The 22,904-nt window shown below is 37.4% G+C and overlaps 2 protein-coding genes across 11 annotated transcripts in view; one reads left to right on the top strand and one right to left on the bottom strand.

The window, feature by feature from the left end:
- The window catches only part of LOC127809597 (protein SPIRAL1-like 2), a 40,379-nt gene extending 33,968 nt beyond the window's left edge, over positions 1 to 6,411 (top strand). The window contains exons 2-3 of one of the 2 annotated variants that reach the window (XM_052348511.1): positions 5,383 to 5,642; positions 6,156 to 6,411. In XM_052348511.1, coding sequence (XP_052204471.1) covers positions 5,388 to 5,642; positions 6,156 to 6,245 — 345 coding nt within the window. In that variant the 5' untranslated portion in view covers positions 5,383 to 5,387 and the 3' untranslated portion in view covers positions 6,246 to 6,411. Of the gene's footprint in view, positions 1 to 5,378; positions 5,643 to 6,155 lie in introns of both variants that reach the window. The other variant, XM_052348510.1, reaches the window with a different exon arrangement.
- LOC127809591 (ABC transporter B family member 27-like) overlaps positions 1 to 22,904 on the bottom strand; it is an 86,857-nt gene that overhangs the window by 27,457 nt on the left and 36,496 nt on the right. For 3 of the 9 annotated variants that reach the window (XM_052348493.1, XM_052348491.1, XM_052348500.1), the window contains 13 exons: positions 21,624 to 21,748; positions 20,588 to 20,687; positions 20,196 to 20,367; positions 19,993 to 20,111; positions 12,673 to 12,783; positions 12,395 to 12,539; positions 11,548 to 11,680; positions 11,349 to 11,424; positions 9,891 to 9,956; positions 9,684 to 9,791; positions 9,357 to 9,464; positions 9,027 to 9,224; positions 8,197 to 8,596 (listed from right to left, as the gene is read on the bottom strand). The exons of 3 other annotated variants lie outside the window; for them this stretch is intronic. In XM_052348493.1, the coding sequence (XP_052204453.1) occupies positions 8,393 to 8,596; positions 9,027 to 9,224; positions 9,357 to 9,464; positions 9,684 to 9,791; positions 9,891 to 9,956; positions 11,349 to 11,424; positions 11,548 to 11,680; positions 12,395 to 12,539; positions 12,673 to 12,783; positions 19,993 to 20,111; positions 20,196 to 20,367; positions 20,588 to 20,687; positions 21,624 to 21,748 (1,665 nt within the window). In that variant the 3' untranslated portion in view covers positions 8,197 to 8,392. Of the gene's footprint in view, positions 1 to 8,196; positions 8,597 to 9,026; positions 9,225 to 9,356; positions 9,465 to 9,683; positions 9,792 to 9,890; positions 9,957 to 11,348; positions 11,425 to 11,547; positions 11,681 to 12,394; positions 12,540 to 12,672; positions 12,784 to 19,992; positions 20,112 to 20,195; positions 20,368 to 20,587; positions 20,688 to 21,623; positions 21,749 to 22,640; positions 22,767 to 22,904 lie in introns of those variants that run through there. 3 more of the 9 variants (XM_052348499.1, XM_052348497.1, XM_052348492.1) reach the window with 2 other exon arrangements.

Genomic DNA, 22,904 nt, shown 5'->3' with positions numbered 1-22,904 from the left:
ATAGCCCTCCTTTGTTCCAGTGCTTGGAGTGAACTCACCAACTCATCAAGTTTGAGCGTGGTTAAGTCCTTTGAGTCCTCCAAAGAGGAGATTTTAGATTCAAATCTCTCTGGAACACTCACAAGGACTTTTTCCACTATTCTTCTATCAGGGAGATCCTCTTGAAGCAACCTAATCTGATTGACCACCTTCATAAGTCGATCAACATAGTCCTTGATGCTTTCAGAGTCCTTCATCCTTGACAAATCGAAGTCTCTCCATAGATTGAGAAGCCTCATCCTCTTGTTTGCTTCACTGCCCTGGAACATTTCTTTGAGCCTATCCCATGCCTCTTTTCCAGTTTGACAAGTTAAGATTCTAGCCAAAATTCCTTCTGAGACTGATGCATGAATAGCTGACAAGGCCTTATACGGCTTGACAGATTCTTCACTTTGTTGCCTCAGCTGGTTGATGGTGGGATTAGCCGGTAATGCTCTCTGCACATAGCCTTCCTCTACACAAGACCATAAATCCTGTGACTGCAAAAAGACTTTCATTTTGACAGCCCAAATTTGGTAGTTTTCACCATTGAAGAGCTGTGGTGATGGGACGATGAAGCTACTGTTGAATGATGACATTTAGGTTGGCTTTTGAGGGTTATTTTTCTGAGGTTGAAAAGGTAGGCAAATGGCAAGAAGAATGGAGATTTTTTTTTTTTGTTGAAGTTTTCACAGACCCTTAAGATCAAAAAAGGGCTCTGATACCATGAAAGGAAATTTTCAAAGAAAAACAACTTGAATGTAGAGTCTTTCTTAGATCGGAAGTTCAAGTTCTACAATGATTTAAATAGTAAAAAATAACAACTACTTCCTCCTAATCAGCAGAAAAATAGGAAGATAAAAAGCAACCAATCTGATCCCTAATATATCTCTAACTATGTAACAACCATAGCTAGACTTATTCAACAAGAGATAAAAACAAACTTTTTTAACAACTAGCCTTAATAATCTAACACTCCTGCCTTGACCACCCCAAAGCTCCAGAAATTAATAATAGCCTTTGGCAATAAAAATGTGATCAAAAGTGGTCTGATCATTTTGCTGAGTTCCTTGAATGTCATTGTCTATCAATTACGCTGTTGGGCAGAGAGAGCTGATCAAAAAGATAGATCTGAATCATCAAATCCAAAGGAATTGTGCCGCTGTTTTTCACTTGGTGAGATTCAACTTGCGTCCAACAATTTTGATGATGCCTTTCACTTGCTGAGATCCATGAAGCCACAAATTACTTTCACCGTAATCTTGTTATCAAGTATGGTGGTCCTGGTGATGAGATGTACAGAGGTTATATTGACAACGGAGAACTTCAGGTTGTAATTGAAAGGCGTATAACGGAGTCAGAGAACAAGTTTCTTGAAGAGGTTGTGATGCGCTCTCGGATCCATCACCTCCGTTTGGTTTCTTTCATTGGGTACTGCAAGGATTCTGGTGAGACAATTATCGTGTATGAGTACATGGTGAAGGGAAGCCTTCGTGATCAGCTCTATGGAACAGGTAACGATCCTCTTCCGTGGAAAAAGAGACTTGATATCTGTATTGGAGCCGCACAAGGACTACATTACCTTCACACTTGTTCTCAGGGTCCAATCATCCATGGTGGCCTGAAATCAAGCAGCAATTTGTTAGATGAGAAATGGGTTGCCAAAGTTTCAGGTTTGGAAGCATCCAAGTTAGAGTTAGACGGTAACAATGTGACTGGAACTCTTTTTACTCATGTTATCATGAAGACGCATGCATACAGGGATCCTGGGTACTTAATGAGTGGACACCTAACTACCAAATCTGATGCATACTCATTTGGTGTAATATTGTTGGAAGTACTTTGTGCTGTGGAACCTTATAGTCCTCATCTAGCCAGGGGTCAAACCTATCTAACGCACCGGTTTAAGCGCTGCATTCAAAAGAAAACCGTTGAACAGATTATTGATCCATATCTGATGGGGAAGATAGTACCCAAAAGTTTGAGGGCATATATCAAGATTGCAGAATGCTGCTTGGGTTTCCGTGGAGATGAGCGGCCATCAATGAATACTGTGGTGCAGAGCTTGCAGCTGCAGGAGACAGACGAAAGCTCATACAAGTTTATTGAGCCTGGTGATCCTCCAGAGAAAATCTACAAGGCTGCCTTTAGAGCTTACAAGAAGGTTTTGTAAGGCATGTTTTTATGAAGAAACTAGATAATGGATGGGGAGTGAAGAAAATAAGATCAATGTTTGGTATTAGTGTTGAAACAAGATATATTTCTTGCTGCATTTTTCATTCTGAGAATTACACACACACACACACATTTGCGCTTGTAAACTTTACCATACTAATGTCGAAAATAATATGGCTCCAAATATTGTTATAGTGACAGTTAATGGCATTGTAATTGGTCAGTCTTACTGTGTTGCAAAAAGAAAAGAAATAAGATCAGCGATATAAACTTATGACAGTTGCTGCCCTTGTGTCGCCATTTACTTGCTCATGATGTAGTAGTAGAGAGAATTATCAATCCCTTTGACAGGTATAGATGAGTCGACTTCAAACAATGCTGCCTCTCCCCGAACAGTTATCAAAAATGTTGATCAAGCCCGAAAGAATCCGCCGGTGTTACTTGTAAATATTTTTAAATTGCTCTCAATAATATATAACTTTTCCTGTGCAATTTTACTTGGGTATGCTGCTTATGTTTAATTATAATGCTTAGGTTTCTCGAGACCCGTATGCCCTTTACTGGAATTAAGTTGTGTGCAAGTATATCTTGCATGCAAGTTGTCAAACTAAAGTTGGTCTGATTCTTCAAGGAAATCTGCAGAGCCTTATTTAACTGTGAGTGTGTGATCTTAAAATTCAATTCAGTGATATCCAACCAAATTTGATTCTTGACCCTGCCATCAGGCATGAATTTTCCTGTTCCGGTGTGAACCTCAATGGTCTTACAACCATAGAGATTTAACCGTGAGGCATTTTTCCTGAGCTTGAAGTTGTAAGCTTTACAATGTGACTGGATCATACATTTTAATATCAGGGAAAAAAAACGATTTTAGTTTTACAAGGATCAGGAGTCTAATGCTAAATAACTTGGGATTGACGCGTTTGTGTTTGTGATGACTAACAATTTACAAAATTGCAGCCAGCTTCAAATGATCTGATGCATCAAGCTCAGAAGTTTCTGTATGCAAATGGGAACACTAACCCCCCAACTGCAATTGATCTTGACAAGTCACTATTAAGGGATTTCTTATTCCACCGAAGTCCAGCCAAGGTATGGATTAACATGCTTTAGGTTTCTCTTCTCTTTCTTTTGTTTTGATGTGTTTTTTCCCCTTCTTTTTCTCTTTTTTTAATATAACATAATCAGCTTCCGACTGAAGTTCTGTCGAATATCTATTACATCAAAGGAAAAGAAGCATTGTAAAATTACAGCAACAGTAGTATACCCATCTCCTAAACCCCGTAGCATAATTAAAGGAAGAAAAAGATTGTGCCTCCATGCAATTACACATGTATAAAGCACACATGAGAAAAGGGTAAATTTCATCCTCTTCCCTCAAAACTTAGAATCAAATTTCAATGCTATTCTCAAACTTCAGTTTTGTTTTTCTATTTTAACTAGTTTATATTGTTTAAATTGATTCAGAAGTGAGAAAGTTTAAGCATTTTGAGATGATCTACTTGTTGGATCTTCTTTATATATCTGTCCCGGTGGTTGGATGTGGACATTTTTGGGCAAGCCATTTGAAATTGCCTTTAATGGCGATAATTGTTGGAAGCTGCTATAAAACAAGCTTTAGTTGCATTTGTCTTCAGTTTCATGTGACATGGAAGATGTCCAGCTATGTTACTGTGTCTGATTCTTCTAGCTCAATTTTGGTAACTGCCATCCAGGATGTTGCACTAGGCATCTGTTTCGATGAGGCTAATCCCTTTTGCCTCAGTTCTGGAGAAGGTCTCTCTTTCTGACAAGAACCATGGCTCAGTGAGGTGGTTCTACATAGAAACTCTAGAAGACAATGCCATTCCTATCACAGTACAGGAAAGAATGGTAAACAAAAGCCCTCCTGAACGCGTGTTTTTCCTTAAAGGTGCTGACCAGTGACCACTCCCCCTTTTTCTCAAAGCCTCAAGCCCTCCACAAGCTTTTGGTAGAGATCTCGAAGATTCCAACACCTTAATTACCCCCCGTTTGCCGGTCATTGGCACAAGCTTCTGGTTCATCATTGACGTGACGATGCATATACATTATATAACAGCAGGAATGATCAGCCCTGAGCCATCCCATGGAGAGCCATATATCTTCAGTTTCAAGTATTGCTTTTGCATTAATTCAAACGACTGTTGATCTAATTTGTTACTTGCATGATTGATGTTCTATGTTGATGAATAAGGTGGGTGGGGATGCAATTTTTCTTGGGGGGAGAAGAAGGTAGCATATATGTTTGAGGTAATAATGAGAGCATAATCAAGAAGTGCACGGTTAGTTCACTTGCTTCTGTCTCATCATCTGATTGATGTTTTTGACTTGTATAAAGGGAAGCCATGAGTAAGAACATGAACCCAGCTCTAGAAGCCTGTTGAATTGAACATCCAGCTTGCTGATTGGATGCCCCCCACAAACACTGTTCAGGTTACCCGAATGAGAGGGTGTTTGGCTTATCCTTTTCGACAGATTGTTTATAAGCTCTTTAACGGCTTATATGTATTTTTAGATAGATTGCATACTCATTGTAGTTTGATCTGGTTGTGCCTTCCGAGCAACCCATGAAGGCTGAGTAAGGTTAGAGAGACAGCGAGAGAGAGAGATTATTGCTTTGGGTTTGAGATGATGATTTAAAAATGAGTCTGTGTCTTAGGTAGAATGACAATTTTGCCCCATCTCTATACACTACCCCTTCTGGTAAGATCAATGTATTTGTTGCTTTAAATTGAGGCTACAATACAGTGGCCTCAATGTAAACACTTAAAAGATGTCTTGATTCTTGGTCCGTATGTCGGACATGTTTTAATCGTTTTTTATACAATGCAACGAATATAATGTCTATTTACAAATAGTGTTTCCATTATGTTTATGGTTCCATTTACTTCTTATTTATTTCTTGACATCTATCATGCTGAAACGAAATTTTTTTGTCCATTATATTGAGCATCTCCACGATATACTGAGTTCCCATTGTATTTCTAGTCACTTACTATTGAATTAATCTCCACAATATATATATACTTGTTCCTAATTGTATTTTGTTGTAGTTAATATTGAGTTAATTTCCACAATATATATATATATATATTTACTTGTTTCTGGTTGCCTTTGAATCATTTTCAATGCTTGGGGTTTTCTAATCCAAAGAAATCTAACAGACAGTGAAAATGGGTCGCGGGGTGAGCGCTGGTGGAGGGCATAGCTCCTTGGGCTACTTGTTCGGAGATGGAGAGACTAATACCAAGAATCCTCAAGCTGCACAGAAGGTGGGGCAGGGATCAAATAATAATGCGCCTCCCCAGAAATCAGCTGCTTCTCTGCAGCCAGTAGATAACAGTAAGCAGATTCCAGCCGGCGTTAATAGAACTAGTTGCAATAATTATCAGCGAGCAGATGGCCAAAACTGCGGCAATTTCATCACGGTATAATTCTTATGGATGTTAAATCTGCACCTTTTTTTCTCAATTAATGTTTTGGGCATTTCAAGCCGGTGTCATTAACATAGATGTGACAAGGTGTTTGAGCTGCCCATTTCTGAAATTAACGTGCCTTCCCTTGTCCCAGCAGCAATACGAATATTATTTTAGAGGCCATAACCATTAATAAGGACTGGTGGTGGTGGGCTCTTCAATGTATTTTGCTGCTAGCTGGCCAACAAAGCCTGCCGACAGCCAACAAAAATTAGACTGGTAGATCTTGTGACACACGAGATCTGCTCTAATTTGGAGCACAGATTGGAACACCCAAATTAAATTTCCCTTACAAACAGGGTTGCAAATGGGAAACAAAGCACGTCAGTTTAAAGAAATATATTTGATAGTAGGATATATATATGTACATATATAGCCTTGAATTTTGATATATTCTTTCACATTTGTCATAGCTAGCATCTTTGGTAGTGATATAGTGGGTCGCTTTATTACCGTTGAGCGCAGGATCGGCCTTCGACCAAAGTGCATGCAGCCCCTGGCGGGGGTTCTTCCCTGGGTTACCTCTTTGGCGGCGGTGGTGCTGCTGGGAACTGAACTGGACACACTGATGTTTGCTGGTAATTGCGCGCCCAATGCACAACGGTTTAGTAATGAATTCTCTCCCCCTCCCTTTCCTCTCCTCTCCTCTCCTCTCCTATATGTTTTTAACTTTTGTCCCTTAATGCACACATTCTGTACAATTTAAGTGATTGTTGGCAATCTACCGTTACGGAAATACCTTAAATCTCTATTTATTTGTTTCTCTTTTTTATTTCTTGACTTTGTTTGGCCATTGCCTGTTATTACTATCACTGAGATAGATGCAAGTGAATTGCAGCTTTGCTTGCAAAATTTACCATGCCCCCGGGCCCATGACTGAATTTAATTAGCTTGCAAAAGCACGAGATGAGAACAAAAAGAAGCAAAAGTCAAATGCAAACTCACCAAATTCACAAGTCGTCTTCTTGAAATCCTAAATCCTATTCTCCTCATAATTTCCCAGAAAGAACCAAAAACCACCCTAATTTGTTAAAGAGTAGTAGGTAGGGGATACAAGAGGGGGTGGGGGTACCACTAGACGTTACATATGTACCATTTTCCATTATGCTTCATTTGGATTCATTGTTGATTACTCAGAGTTAGAGTCAGACGACATGCCCTAAACCCTAACCTTAACCCCTAACTATAACTATAAATAGGTATCTATCTCCCACTATTCACGTGATCCTTGCCGTCCATTGCCTTTGCCATCAATTTTTGCCACGAGGCCATACACACACCACCCCCCCCCCCGGCGCGCGCGCGAAGATTCTATTCTATCAGCTTAAATTTTGATCTTTTAATTCAATTCAACCACACTTTTTAAGTTCTATTTTTCATTAATTTAATCTTTAAACTTTTCAAAATGACATAACAACCCTCAAATTCAATTGGTAAAGCCATCCAGTCTCCTTTAAAATATTCACGTCACAAAGATGGAATATATAACCACCATTTTGTACAAACTTAGGGTATGTTATCTATACTGTTTTCAACTTGTTGAGTTTTTCAAAATACTGAAAAAGTGTTCTTTTTGTTATTTTCAAAAAAACAAACACACTCAAAATACAAAAACACAAATGCACTCAGCCCCCTCCAATCTTGCATATCTCCCCTTTCTCTCTCAAGCCTTGACCAAACACCACAACTACCTTCAGCCATCTTCTCCGTCACCGTCATTCTCCTTTCCAAACTCCTTTTTTTTCTTTGTTGGCCATCGCAGTGCCTGATACTGCCATCACCATTGCCTACATCGTTCACCTACACTGTCACACTATGTTATCTCTTTTAGATCTGTCGTGCCTCATCGTTCGCCTACGCCATTCTCTCTTTCAGATCCACAATCCACACTCGTCACCGCCATCTCCACCGCCCGCCAAGGCCGGATCCACTATCGCTGGTTGTTTCTCCCTCTGCCTTTCTGCCATTTGTTCCATCCTTCATCACCCTCTTTTCACGCCCAAATGATTTTTTTCTTTAATTTTTTTAATTATATTTTTAAAATTTTAGATAAATTAATATTTTATTATTTTATAATTTATAATGTTTTTAATACTTATGTTATGGGTAATTTAAATCTCAAAATTAATGTCAAATTTTAATTTGTAAGTAAAATAAATTTATCATGAAATTAATAATTAAGTTAAATTCAAAATAATTTTAGAAAGTATTTTATAATTTTAATGTATTATATATGGTTAAATTATCAATTATCTCTTATATTATATTTTAAATTCTTTGAATTAAATTTATAATTTATTAATAAATATTTACAACTTTGAATCAAATTTATTAAAAAAATATTATGAAATAAATTTTCTCAAAATTTCAAAATAAACGCGTTTTCTAATTTTCTGTTTTAAGAAACAGTTTTTTAGAATAACAAAAAGAAAGTATTTTTAAAAATCTCAAAACAGACACTCAAAATACAAAATTTAAAATAAATTCTAAACTCAAAATTCAAAACTGAAACACAAAAGAGAATATCACTTTATATTCTCACCAATAATCTTTTTGGAATAAATCAAAAGTTCCATAGAGCAAGCACTGTTCAAGGATCAGTGGATAAACCAAATATGACACATGAATGTTGTTTACTCACACTCTACTCTCTCTTCCTGATAAAATTGCATTCGTCATCCATTATTAAGTGCTTTGTGGCGTTAAAATTCAGCTCTAGGTCCTTGTAGTTGCCTCTTTACCAGTGCAGTGTAAATACCATTTTTGGAGAGGAGCTCCTCATGTGTGCCTCTCTCTGCAATCTGACCATCAGATATGACGGCCACCAAGTCTGCACTTTTCACAGTTGAAAGCCTGTGAGCTATAACCAGTACAGTCCTGCCACTCATCAGGGAGTCCATAGCATCCTGCAATATGGCAAAAACAAAATTTTGTAGAATTCATGGAGAACTGAACTGTACTGAAATGCCACCTGTGTGAGAAATAGAGACTTGTGGCCAAGGAGACCTAAGAAAGGCAAATCTATTGTTATGTGAAATCACTGAGTCTGCAGGAAGAAACGCTTCGGAGAATTTAAGCTTACTGTCATATTTAATGGGACCAGATGCCATGATAAAGGGCATTCCAAGTGTACGACGTTTCAAGCTTTAATTAGATGCCATGGTATTTTATCTTAGAAAGATGAACATGCTTAATTCAAAAAAGGGGGAGAGATTTGAGGAAATGGAAGTGTCCGGTTATGACTTAGCCGCTACTAAAGGATTGTTAGAGAATGATGGACAAAATCATCAACTTGATAGATAGCCTTAATTTCGTTTCAAAACATTTAATCCTCACCTGCACTAGGAATTCACTTTCAGCGTCCAAAGCGCTCGTGGCCTCGTCCAATAGTAGGACTCTTGGGTTCATCAATAGAGCTCTAGCAATTGCTATTCTTTGTTTTTGGCCTCCTGATAACCTTAAACCCCGTTCTCCAACAACAGTTTGATATTTTTCAGGAAATGCTTCTATGAAATCATGGGCATTTGCCATTTTCTGCATTATTGCCAAAATCCATGAGTATGACAATTGGATTATCATTCTACCCTTCCTTGTTCAAAGAAGGGGGAGAGCAAAGCAAAAAGAACAGATGAAAAGAAAGAAGAAAAGGAAAGACTGGAAACTTACAGCAACATTTTCTATGTCTGCTTTGCTGGGTTTCCCATTAAATCCATAGGCAATGTTTTCCTCAACAGAGCAATTGAAAAGAACAGGCTCCTGGCTCACTATACTGATCTACAAGTTCAGATACCATGGAGGATTAGGGTGGTGTGTGAAATTTCTGCATGCTAATATTAATTCAATGGTATGTTAGTATGAGTAATCTGTACTAACAGGCTGACAACAGTTTGCTTATGATAAAGGACATATCCTCTTTTGCCAAAAGGATGACAGGATCCAGAACATACCAACAGCTAGAATATTTGCCAAATCACTCACGAGGGGCAAGATTACCTTATTGTGTAAATATTTGTGAGAAATTTCCACAAGGGGAACCCCATTTAGGGTAATCTTTCCACTGAGAGGGTCGTAAAACCTCTGAATCAAGTTGGCTATTGTGGTCTGAAACAAAAACAGTGATGATAAAAATTACAAATGGTAAAAAGTCCCTATTCATCTAATATCTGCAGGGAAGGAAAAAGATGAGATATAATGAAATACTTTTCCTCCACCACTTGGGCCAACCAGGGCGACTTTCGAACCAGGGCTTAGTTTTAAAGTTATACCCTGCAAATCACAGTATTGTCAGAAGGAAAACAAAATAGTTGGAAACATGCCATTTTATCATGTTGTCATGAGGAGACTTTCACATGTTATCCATGGCTTTATCTAGGGTCTTTAGATGGGCATTGGCCGGGCCAGTCTGGTTCTAGTGTAGTCCATATTTTCAAACCCACCCAACAAATAAATGGGGTGTTCCAAGGACTTGATACAAAATATAGGGAAAGTCTTATGTGTGTGTGTGTGTGTGTATTAACTAGCTAAGGCAAGAGAAAAAAGTAAAGGAAATTTGAGTCGAGTGAAATGCATAACAGATGAAAACCAAAAGGTATTTGTAAATGAGAGGGGCGGATCAAGGAGAGATGGAAGGAGCATTTCTTGAAATTATTCAATGAAGGTAAAGAAACAAGTGTTATATTGGGGCATCTTGATACTCTGAAACAATAAAAATTACATGTTCTACCCGTGTATGCATCCAAACAAATACATTTTGATAAAACAATAAAAGTTATTGGCAAATGTGTTTTTTGATAAAAACAATAAATGCCCTTAGCAAGTGCATTTATTATTTTATAAAAAAATGCACTCGTTGAGTGCATTTATGTACTTGGCCTTGTCAATATTAGATTGGTAATTAATATCAGCTCAATACTATTTCAATAATTGTTCTTAAAAATAATATTATTTCAAGAAGAACTTAAAGGGTATGCAATGTGTAAATTATAAAAAATTAAGGGTACGTGGCACCTGCACCCTTGAGGTTTGGCAAAAAGAAAAACAGCCCCAACTTATTAGAAATGACAATGGCCTCCCCTCCCATTAACAAATTGTGTTAACTGACCATTTTGCCCTTCTTTTCTCTTTCTCTTTCTTTCTTCCCCCCCCCCCTCCCTCTGTATGTATAATATATATATATAAATATATTAATTATAGAGTTTTTCATTTTTTAAATACAAAAATATATTGTAAATTATAAGAAATATAACAATGAGCCAAAATATAAATACAAATGTAAGCTAAAAAATATGTAAATATATTTATATATAAATGTAAACTTAATATATTTTCTAAATAAAAAATATAAACAATTATAAACTAAAATATATTTTTATAAAAAATAAATATAAAGTTAAACTAAAAAGTATATAAATACATTTATATATTTACATGACTAATTATATAAATATATTTGCTAAACAAAAATATAAACTATACATACATAACTATAAACTAAATTATATATTTTCTAAAATATAAATATAGAGTTAAACTAAATATATATAAATATTTTCTAAACCAAAAAATATAAACCTAACATACACACACATGTATAGATTTACACACACACACACACGCATATGCATATGCATATGCATATATATAAACTAAAGAATATACCTTCAGGATCATATGACTAGGCCTAGAAGGATAAGCAAAACAAACATCATCCAGTTCCACATCACCATCTGGATTCCTGCATGTAAGGCATTACATGAATGGATTTATATGGCTATAGTAGTAAAAGAACAGAACTCCATCCAGGAGGGCCCATTTTTGTATGTGTGTGTGTGTGTGAGAGAGAGAGAGAGAGAGAGACCCAGTGGGGCATTTATCTCCCGGTCTTGGCATGGTTGACTCACGATCTAGAAGCTGGAAAACTCTTCTACTAGCTCCTGCGGCTTTCATTGCAGTTGTATACAATCCTGATAATGAGGATACAGAAGACCCAACTGCAAGTGGAGAGTTTTAGCACATTGAGGATCAGAGCTCACGTATTACAGCTAAATTAGAATAATTGAATATTTAGATTTAATAAATACACATAAACTGCATGGTCTAGCATATGTAGAAAAATAATTAGTAGGAAAAGCAAGGATAACAAACAAGTTGATTCCCCTTTTCTTCATGTAGCCATAACTAATTACAACTTAGGGTATTATGATACTTGAGATTGTATTAATCATATAGCGTTAAGGACTGATTAAAGAAGAAAGGGTTCCTATTCCTATCAATTTAACTTGATATTATTTCAGTTTTGCTCCACCTTGCTTCAAGCATCAACTTGTATCAAATAATTCATCCAAATTGTTGTATCTAACACTCATCACACTTGACCAAAACTTTCAAAATTTCTAACATATTTTCCTCTGTAACGTCCCATCTCTAACTTCCCATAACCAGGATTGGTTTCATTTTGTGTTATGTGTTGCAATAATCTGTTTGGACATCCAAATTTTGTGTTATTCAAGTTAATATGCTTGAAGCACGAAATGAACTCTTGCTGAGGTTCTGATTTTCATAAACTTAGTTTTCCAGGTATTCAGCAAATCTCAATGGACCAATTTCAAGAAACAAATTTCAGATTTTCTTTGATTTTAGCTAGAAATAAAACAGATACCAAAACCACTGGTTAGTTTGCAGGCACTGAAAAATGAGGGAAATACCTGTAAGGCTATAAAGAATGAAGGATGTCAGAGATCCTGCAGTCATGGAGCCCATTATACTCAGGTAAGCACCATAGATGACCACTATGATAACAGATAAAGTTGTGGCTGCATTTAGCCCTCCAAAAAACAGACCAACTACTTTCTGCAGTCAAGAATAATGAGAATTCAAAGCTTAGAAACCTTCTCCCTTAAAACCATCGAAGTAGAGAGTATCTTTTTGTATTCCTTTTTTTTTTTTTTTTTTTGAGGGAGGAAGCATGGTGGCATTAACTCACGGCTTGTTGAAGTCCAAGCTTTAGGGTCTCATCGACTTTCTCTGAGTAAATTGAAATTGCATAATCTTCTTTGGCAAAAGACCTTACAGTTCGAATGGCCCCAAAAGATTCCTAAGCACCAAGTATTTTAGCAAAAATGTCACCCAATAAATTCAAAAATGTGACTAGAAGTTTTCATAGGAATAACTCATTAGGATGTCCAAAGAACCAATAAATCACTCACATATATATCCTCATAGTAAAAGAAAACAAAAAAAAAGGATGCCAAGAATCTTTGCATAGCAGATTAGAATTACTTTAGTTTAGCTTGACAACTAGAAACATCAAATTAAACCCTTATCTGGTGTTTCACAAGACAACTGGAAACCACTTGCTAAATTCTGAACCATCTAACATATCTGAATATGTACTTTCTATTAACCTTGATCGCAGATTTTCTTGGTCAGTTCGGAGAGAAAAATCCATTACAAGTTCTAAAAAAGATGTTTATTTTAAGTAAAGCCTAGATAACAAGTATTACCTTTTCCATAATGATGCACTAATTTCTCATATGAGGCTAGACACCAGTTAGTAGATCCACGGATTAAAGAAGTTCAATTTTTGAACATGCACAAACATAGGAATAAAGTTTTTTTCAAGTACTGAATTGTTTTCAAATGTTCATCAATCAACTAAGTCAGAACTATCAGTAAACGCTACTACCCCCACGATTTCTATTTAGGAATTCATATTCCAAAACATGATATACTTTCTGTTGGAGAATCAATCCCACCGACACAGCCCGATCATAGGAGATTGATTGTCGGAATCTTTCTATAATTATTGGTTGCCTTTTTTGTACAGATTTGATTAGGTTTCCTTTTCTCATAGTTTCCTTGTTGTAATCTTTCCTACTTGGTAATTATCTACTTGTATATATAGGGTGATTGGCCCTACAATGAATATATGAGAATCAAATACAGCTTTGTTTACATGGTATCAAAGCAGTTTGTTTCCTAGTGCGTTCTGTTTCTTTGGCCTTCATTGTTGTCTTTTTCTGCAACACATTGCTTCTGCGGCCTTCATAGCCAGGTTTTTGGCCTTCATTGCGATCGCCTTTATCACTGTTACCATTGTCCCTAGGGTTCCTCCCATCACCCTCCATCTCTGCATTGTTTATAGGTGCGTTTTTCCTGGTCGACCTTAATTGCCAATACACCGACAACCTAGATCAAGAAGGTGTTCCGACCGTCGCCCTTGGCCATTGCTTTCAATCGTTAGCCATCGCCTAACCATCGATCGTCACCCTTAACCAAAGATCGTCGCTACCTGTTTTGTTCTCTCAGGTTTCAACGACCCAAATCGAGAAGGTGCCCTCAATAGTTGCTCTCAACCATTGACCATCGCTCGACTGCTAACCCTCGCCCTCGACCGTCGCTACCTATTTCGTTCTCACTGGTTCCGATGACCTATTAAGATCAGCCTCCTCTTCAACGTTGCAGTGTCCTTGCTCTGACGACCCTTTGGCTTAGGCTTCCCATCTTTGTCGTTTAGACTCCTACAGTGTTGCAGTTTCTTGCTCCTGCGAGTTACTATGCCCTTATAGTGAATCCGTCCATTTGGAGTGATTTGTCGCTGACCCATCACCTTCAATTTCTGAAAGATATCTTCAATCTCTGCAAGCAACCCTAGTCGCTCCTTGGCTGATCCTAACACCGGTATGCTGACTAGAGTTGCTCACAACACTGCAGCAAGCGACTTCCAGAATCTTAACCCGTCCTATCGGTTAGATGGGAGAAACTACCTACAGTGGTCCGAAGCAGTGAGAACGTTCTTAAAGGGCAAAGGGAAGCTGAGTCATCTTGATGGAACGGGAGCACCAAAAGATGACTCGAGATTTGCAGCATGGGACGAGGAGGACTTGGCAATTATGTCGTGGTTGTGGAACTCTATGCAGCCTGAAATCAGCCACAACTACATGTTTCTATCCACTACCCAGGAGGTATGGGAAACTGTTTGAAAGACATACTTGAAAATGCAGGATGTAGTCTTAATGTTTGAAATCAAAACCAGAATCGCATCTACGAAGCAAACAAGTTTTTCCGTGATTGAATATTACAATACACTGAATGACTTGTGGTTAGAATTTGATCACTATCAGAATCTGAAGATGAAAGATAGCAAGGATGCCCAAACCTTAAAGGAGTTCATTGAACGAGATTAAGTCTTTGAGTTTCTAGCAAGTCTAAACCCAGCGTTTGACCCTATTCGAGTTTAAATCCTTGGAAGAGAAAAGTTACCACCATTAGGGGAAGTCTTCTCTATTGTTTAATTGAGGAAAGAAGGCACTTAGTTATTATGTTGGAATCTCAACAAACCGAAGGATCTACCATGGTATCAAAGAAGTTGAACGGAGGAAAGACAACCATGGGAAATCAAACTAACAATCTTAAGCCCTCCAATAAAGATGGTTTGTAAGAAGCCACGAGAGAAAATTGTTTTAAGCTTCATGGAAAGGATGAAGTTCTAAGTCGGATTGGTGGATTCAAGGGACAAGGACAACAATTAGCAAACATTGCTAAAATGACATATCAATCCCAAGATGCTTCTACCGATAGTGATGAACTCGGTGGACTAAGTAAGGAGGAAATTGAGAAGCCGCAAGGTTTTATCCAATCTCTCTTAGGCTCTAGTTCTGCATGCTCTCTAGCCACTTTTGGTAAGTGTCTCTTTGCTTGTTCCTTTAATGCTAATGCAAGCCCACATCCTTCTTCATGGATTCTTGACTCAAGCGCAACTGATCACATGACACTATGTCCCACCTTTTTTGAAACCTACAAACCCCTTTTGGGCCACAAAGGGATTGTTGTTGCGATGGTTCTCATATTCCTATTGTTGATTAAGGCAACATCAATCTCATTCCCCATATTCCCTTTACCAATGTTCTTCATGTTCCAAAGCTATCCACCAATCTTTTGTCCATAAGCCAACTTACTAAATCTTTGAATTGCAATGATACCTTTTTTGACACTCACTGTGTTTTTCAAAACAAGACTTCAAGGAGGGGGATTGGACTTGTTAAGGTTAAGGATGGACTTTACCATCTTGAGACAGCGAGCACTTTGAATGGATTAGGGCACTGGTTGGCTCTTTCATCACAATGTAACCACTCTCTTACTACTTCCCAGATCTTGCTGCAGCACTGTCGATTTAGCCATCCCCCATTTAGTCTCTTAAAAACTATGTTTGTGTCACGGTGTGACAATAAGAATTGTCTTGAATTAGTGAGATTCAAGGACAGACAACGTGAGAGCAGAGAAAAGGGAGAGAAAGGTAGAAAGAGAGGGAGAAGAAGATGAGAACAAAGAGTTTGTAGAGGGAGAGTAATGGAGAAAAGTGATATTCATTTCATGCCCTCTCCCAAAAGGTTGGGAGAGTTAATATACTCGCTCGGGTGGGCTCAAATGCAGGGGGTCACTTCCTCCAAGTGGTTACAACCGATTCCCTTGTCCTTTTCCTAAACAGATTCTTTTGTCCTTTTCCTAAGGCCTCACACGTGGCCTGACACTCTAATCGACTGTTAGTTGGAATTGAAATACAATAACTAAAATAAAGAAGCCATAATGTAGCAGGGAATAACTATGCTAACAGTAAGCAAAAATTTAAAAATAGCATAATCGTGCATCTCTTAACAAACTTCATTTGTTGACAAACTTCGTAGATTTCATGCCCTCTCCCACAAGGTTGGGAGAGTTATTTCATCTTGTATCTCTTAACAAACTTCGTTGTGAAGTCTGTGAACTTGCTAAACATCACAGAACTTCGTTTCCTTTGATTAATAAAAGGTTTGCTTTCCCTTTTTCATTAATCCATAGTGATGTATGGAGTCCTTCACGGGTTCGAAACTGCACTGGGGTTAGATGGTTTGTTGCTTTTATTGATGATTGCGCTAGTCACTTGGGTTTACCTGATGAAAGACAAATCTGATGTTTCCACTATCCTTCCCAATTTCAGTCAAATGATCAAAACAAATCGAGATGTGTATAAAACAATTTTGATTGAAAAATGCCAAGGACTACTTCAATCAATGTCTCAATTAGTTTTCCTCAAGGAAGGCATTATTCATGAATCCTCTTGTATAAACACCCCCCTAGCAAAACGGTGTGGCTGAAAGGAAAAACTGTCACCTCTTAAATGTTAGTCGTTCCCTGTTATTTCAATCTTGTGTTCCTAAACAATTCTGGGGGGAAGTTATGCTTACTGCCACTCATCTGATTAATCGTATTCCCTCTCGATCCCTGAACAACAAAAGTCCCATTTGGCTCCTCATGCAACACTACCCATTTGCCCCTTTTTCCTCCACTTTGTCCCCAAAGGTTTTTGGGTGCATGGCCTATATACATCTTCATCAACATTATCATCACAAGCTCAACCCTCAGGCACTCAAGTGTATCTTCCTTGGCTATTTTAACACTCAGAAAAGGTATAAGTGCTATCATCCTTCTACTTGTAAATTCTTTATCTCCATGGATGTCACATTTCACAAAGATACCCCATTTTTCCTTTCTTCTCAACCTCATCTTCAAGGGGAGTACTATTGCGAAGATGCAGATCTTCCTCTTAACACCTGTATAAACCTTCCTATATCCCTTCAACAACCTAACTAACCCTCTTCACTGGGTTCCCTTCCACCTCAATCTTCTACCTTAACTCTTCCTGATACCACGATTCAGAAAGACACTACTTGTGATGGGCACATAGTCAAAGTGCAACAATTAGCCTTGAATCCAAGAGAAACTCTCATATACTCAAGAAAGAAGGAAGCTGATCCTAAACCAACACAAGTTCAGGATCCCTACCTGACTAAAGGTAATGCCACTATCCCTTCTCCAATCTCTGTAGAATAACCTAAGTCTCATGATCTTAACTTACCCATTGCATTAAGAAAGGGTACCCAAGCATGCACAAAACATCCTATCTACCCTATATCCCAATTTGTATCTAACCATAGACTGTCCTCACAATATAAAGCCTTTCCTACCTCACTAGACACTATAGAAATCCCAAGATCAGTTCATGATGCATTAAAGGATAAGAATTGGACACTTGCTATGAAGGAGGATATGAAAGCACTTGAAAAGAACAACACTTGGGAGATTATACCTAGACCAAAGAATAAAAAGCTAGTGGGATGTAAATGGGTGTTTACAGTGAAATACCAATCTGATGGGACACTCGAAAGATACAAAGCAAAACTGCTAGCAAAAGGATACACACCAACCTATGGAATCAATTATCAAGAAACATTCTCTCCAATAGTCAAGATGAATACAATTAGAATACTAATTTCTCTTATTGCTTGTTTTAATTGGCCATTGTTGCAATTTGATGTTAAGAATGTCTTCCTTCATGGAGACCTAGAAGAGGAAGTTTATATGGAACCCCCACCTAAGTTCGAAGAACTATTTGGGGATAATAAGCTACGTCAGTTGAAAAAAGCCTTGTATGGGCCAAAACAGTCGCCAAGGGCATGGTTCGGCAAGTTTACACAAGCAATGAGGCAGCTAAGGTATAAACAGAGTCAGAGAGATCATACCCTTTTCATAAAACAAATGGAGAAGGAAAGATCACAACCTTGTTGGTTTATGTTGATGATATTATTATTATAGGAAATGATGATATTGAAAGACTTATTCTAAGAGAACATTTAGCCCAAGAATTTGAGATTAAAGATCTCGGTAAGTTGAGATATTTTCTTGAAATTGAAGTAACCTACTCCAAAAACAATATATTTCTATCCCAAAGGAAGCATATTTTGGACTTGTTGAAGGAAACATGGAAACTTAACAGCACGGTAGCAAGCGCTCCCATTGACCCGAATTATAGATTAGGGTCAACAGATGAAGGAAGCACAGTTGATAAAGGTAGTTACCAAAGGTTAGTTGGCAAGTTAATATATTTGTCTCGTACCAGCCCTGATATTGCTTACTCCATTGGAACAGTTACCCAATTTATGCATCACCCGAGGAAAGAACTACAGGCGGTAAATTGCATTCTGCATTACTTAAAAGGCAACTCCAAGAAAAAGGTATCATGTTTCAAAGTAATGGAGGTATGACCCTTGAAGCATACTCTGATGCTGACTATGCAAGTTCACCTATGGACAGATGATCAACATCGGGCTACTGTATGTTTCTAGGAGAAAACTTATTCCCATGGAGGAGTAAAAAGCAAAGTGTGGTTGCTAGATCGAGTGTCGATGAAGAATTTAGAGCTATGGCTCATGGAATATGCAAACTTCCATGGTTGAGAATTATCTTAAATGACCTCTAGATCAAACTTGAAGGAACAATGAAATTGTATTGTGATAACAAGTCTACCATCAGCGTTGCTCGCAATCCAGTCCAACATGATCGTCCAAACATATAGAAGTTGATAGACATTTTATCAAGGAAAAATTGGACAATGGCTAAGTTACTACTCCTCATATGCCAAAAGGTCTTCCACCAACTAGATTTTAGGAGATTACATAAAAACTGGGAATGGTCAACATATACTCTCCAGTTTGAGGGGGAGTGTTGGAGAATCAATCCCACCAGATACAGCCCAATCATAGGAGATTGATTGTCAGAATCCTTCTATAATTATCGGTTGCCTTTTTGTACAGATTTGATTAGGTTTCCTTTTCTCATAGTTCCTTGGAATCTTTCCTGCTTTGTAATTATCGACTTGTATATATAGGGTGATTGGCACAACGATGAATATTTGAGAATCAAATACAGCTTTGTTTGCACTTTCATTCCAAAAATTTTGAATCACCAAACAGAAAAAAAAATAAAAAAAATCCAGAGTGCATGAGGCTCCACGCCTTGCAAGTGACAAAAAAATTGTGTGGACTCTACTGATAATGGGCTGTTACATGATTAGTTTCAAGAATAATATATTATTTTATTGGATATACCACAATCCTCTCAAATTACAAGCAATTTAAATCAATTAAACCATACCAGCCTATCCCTACCATACTGTACTTTAGACCCTGTGGAATTCAAAGTTTATATTTCTTGAACAGGAATGGTCTTTCAGGTCACACTGATTCAAATGATCAACAGAATCATCAATGCAGTTTTTGCTCCAGATAAGTTAACATATGCATCTAGACATAATGCTCAAGACTCTTTACAGCTTCAAAACAAAAGGCATAGTTCTATCCACATGGTATACCGTTTCCTATTAACGGATTTTGAAGTTAAAATGATGCTATTTTCTGGAACTGCTCCATTACTTTGAAGAAGAAAGAAGGAAAAAAATAAAGGAAAGGAGGAAAATGAAGCAACAAACCTCTGCTATTGAGGAAGCTACTGCAGCAGCAGCTTGAGTTTTATGTGAAAGTTCACGAAGGTAACGCCCAAATTTGCGCACAGCAACTGATACAACAGGTACTATAGCCAAGGCCAACACTAAAAGGAGCATCAATACACTTAGAATCCCTTAATTGAAATCAACACAGAATCAACCTCTACCATCCAAAAACAGTCACTCACATGTTAACTTCCAGGATGAAGAGAACATGAAGCCAATACCAATAGCTGCTGTAGTTACATTACGAAGAGCCTCAGAAAGGTTGGTTGTTGCAGCACTTTTTATAATTTGGGTGTCTTCAGATAGTCTGCTCAGAAGTTCTCCTGTCCGAGTAACATCAAAGAAGGCTATTTCCTGTTGAAACAACCAGTGTTCCAAGTACAGACCATATAAAATTGATAAAAGTAAATTTTCTTAAATTGTCATTGTGGTCGCTAGCAGCAATTAAGCTGCTGCTCCAAGGGGCAAAGAAGTTACCACAAACTAAAAGTGTCTATAGTTTACTGGGTGGCAAAAACGATATCACAAATGACTCTCATAAATTTTATGAAAACAAGCATTTCATGACCCTTACTTGCTGGATAAGGTGACTAAATAAGTCCTTCCTCAAACGAGCAACAACCCTTTCACTTGCGGAAGAAAACAACCATGCCCGAAGTGCTGTGCACAGAGAACTGAGTAAAATGGAAAAGGGAAATGATAATGTCATTTTCAGTGTTTGAAATAATGCCAGTCAAACAATAAAGAAAAAAGGCAGACTTGGCATGTAAAAGAGATTATAATCATGAACAGTATATGGCACTAAGAAATCTGTATACTGAAAAGTGACTACTGCATTACTTTTAGAGACAGTAAATAGAATAGAGTTCAGTTCTAAACATTACCCTAAAATCAACAACCTGTTGGAGATGTGGAGCCTGATTTGATTTAAGACACCTACTGCATTACTTTTTGGAATTGGAAGATTTGTTTCTGAAATCCTAAACAGATTAGGATTCCTGTCCGAATTAGGAGCTCTATCTGCCCCTAGTTTTTGTCTATTAATATGTGGGCATAATTCTCGTAATTGCAATCTTCCAAAAAATAGTGAAAAACATCTAGTGTGGCCATGGATATAGGCATTCTTTGCCAAACCACGTAAACTTTGTCTTATGTGTGTGCAATTTTGTTCAAGTTTTTTTTTTTTTTTTTTATGCTTGATTTGTTCCCTAACACAACTCCATCCCCAACCAAAGGAAAAAGAAGGAAGAGGACAAGAATGAAGATGAAGATAAGGCGAGACGGAAATACATCCAGTATTAAATATTGTCAGTGTAAATTTATTTACTATTCGTAAAATGTCCATTAAAACCAACAAATCACCAAATGTAGTTTCTTTTCCTTTTGACAACGTAAAATCATCAAACGCCATGAAGACATTAAAATGTCAGAAACCAAAAGAGTGAAGTCCCATCTGATATGCAACGTCCCAGTTCAGTTCTTTACACACACCAGATTTAACATCATCAAATCTTCTGATATAATCAGAAAAAACAGATAATTTTCACTAGAATTTGCATGGAGAAAGGATACAGGTTAAACAACAGAAAAATAGGAAAGAATGGACATACCCAACGACTACAATCAGAAGAATAGCTACTACAGTGTTCTTGATAGCATCCAGAGCCTCAGCTTGCTGATCAGGAGACTTTATATCTCCCGATACGATGTCTATTATCATTCCACCATATTTTGGCTGCAAAATTACAAATTTGATAACATGGTCCAGGCAGATGCTATGGTTCATATAAAACAGAATATAAATGCTATTTTACTTCAGAGTTCTGTTTTACGATGGTTTCTTATGGACTTTTCTCTTTTACTCTATGTATTGTAAAACTCAAATGTGCATGCAACTAGGCATGAGGTGGAGACCCACAACTTGGGAAACTCCTTGGGACAATATTAGATTCTAACATTGCACTTTTAAGATGGATCGGTTTAAATTGCAAGAAGCCAATTTGGGATGTAGTCTAAGCCTATGAGGATTCTGCACTAAGAGACCAAAAGTAGGCAATGGAGTTCTTATTAGCTTGAAATATATTATTCAAGAAAAAGAACTTTTGAATCAAACTCAAAGCAGATGGAAGTGAGTAATAACCAAAATTTCAGGGGGAAAAAAAAAGTGCAAGCAATATATATATTTGGACAAGCATAAACCACAACAACATATCAAGCATTAATCCCACTATTTTCCTTGGTCTTCCTCAACCTCTTTTGTTAAATACTTATTCCTTGGTCTTCTCCTCACACGAACAAACCATCTTAACAAGTATGAGATAAGGGGAGGAGAAAAAAATCAGTCAATGTGGCAACCCAATTGATACAAGGATCAAGAGTCTAATCATGCATCACCATTTTTCTCACGTTTTCCCATACTAGACCGCATCCATATCAGATTAGATACTTCAGAAGTTTTTTAAACTCGTAGGGGTCATCCCATAGTAAGCTTCTAAGCTAAGGTTAATGAGAGGATGATTTACACTCAACATCATAGTCTTGAAACCATTTGGCTGCCTTTGGATCCCCATACTGACCTTTAAAAGATCAGGTAAGACTGATGAAGTGAAAGAGCTAAAGAAATGTACCTCTTCTATAAGGTTCATACGGTGACTTTGAGTTTTGTAATTTCCTTTTTAAGCAATCTAGGTGAAGATGGAGGGATAAGGATTTTAACATAGAAAGCCAATCCATGATAGAAAGCAGGTACAGATCTGTGCCAGAAATTTAAGTAACTAGTTACGATGCCCAATACCTATCTCAAAGAGACAAACTTACACTGAACATATATTTACTGTAAAAGTGGAGTTCTGATTTATTATATCCTTTTCCACAAAATCTTTAGATGATAC

The sequence above is a fragment of the Diospyros lotus genome, chromosome 9, assembly GCF_014633365.1.
Source record: "Diospyros lotus cultivar Yz01 chromosome 9, ASM1463336v1, whole genome shotgun sequence".
Lineage (NCBI taxonomy): Eukaryota > Viridiplantae > Streptophyta > Magnoliopsida > Ericales > Ebenaceae > Diospyros > Diospyros lotus.
The sequence above is the reverse complement of the archived record's forward strand: the minus strand, read 5'-3'. Positions and strand labels throughout refer to the sequence as shown.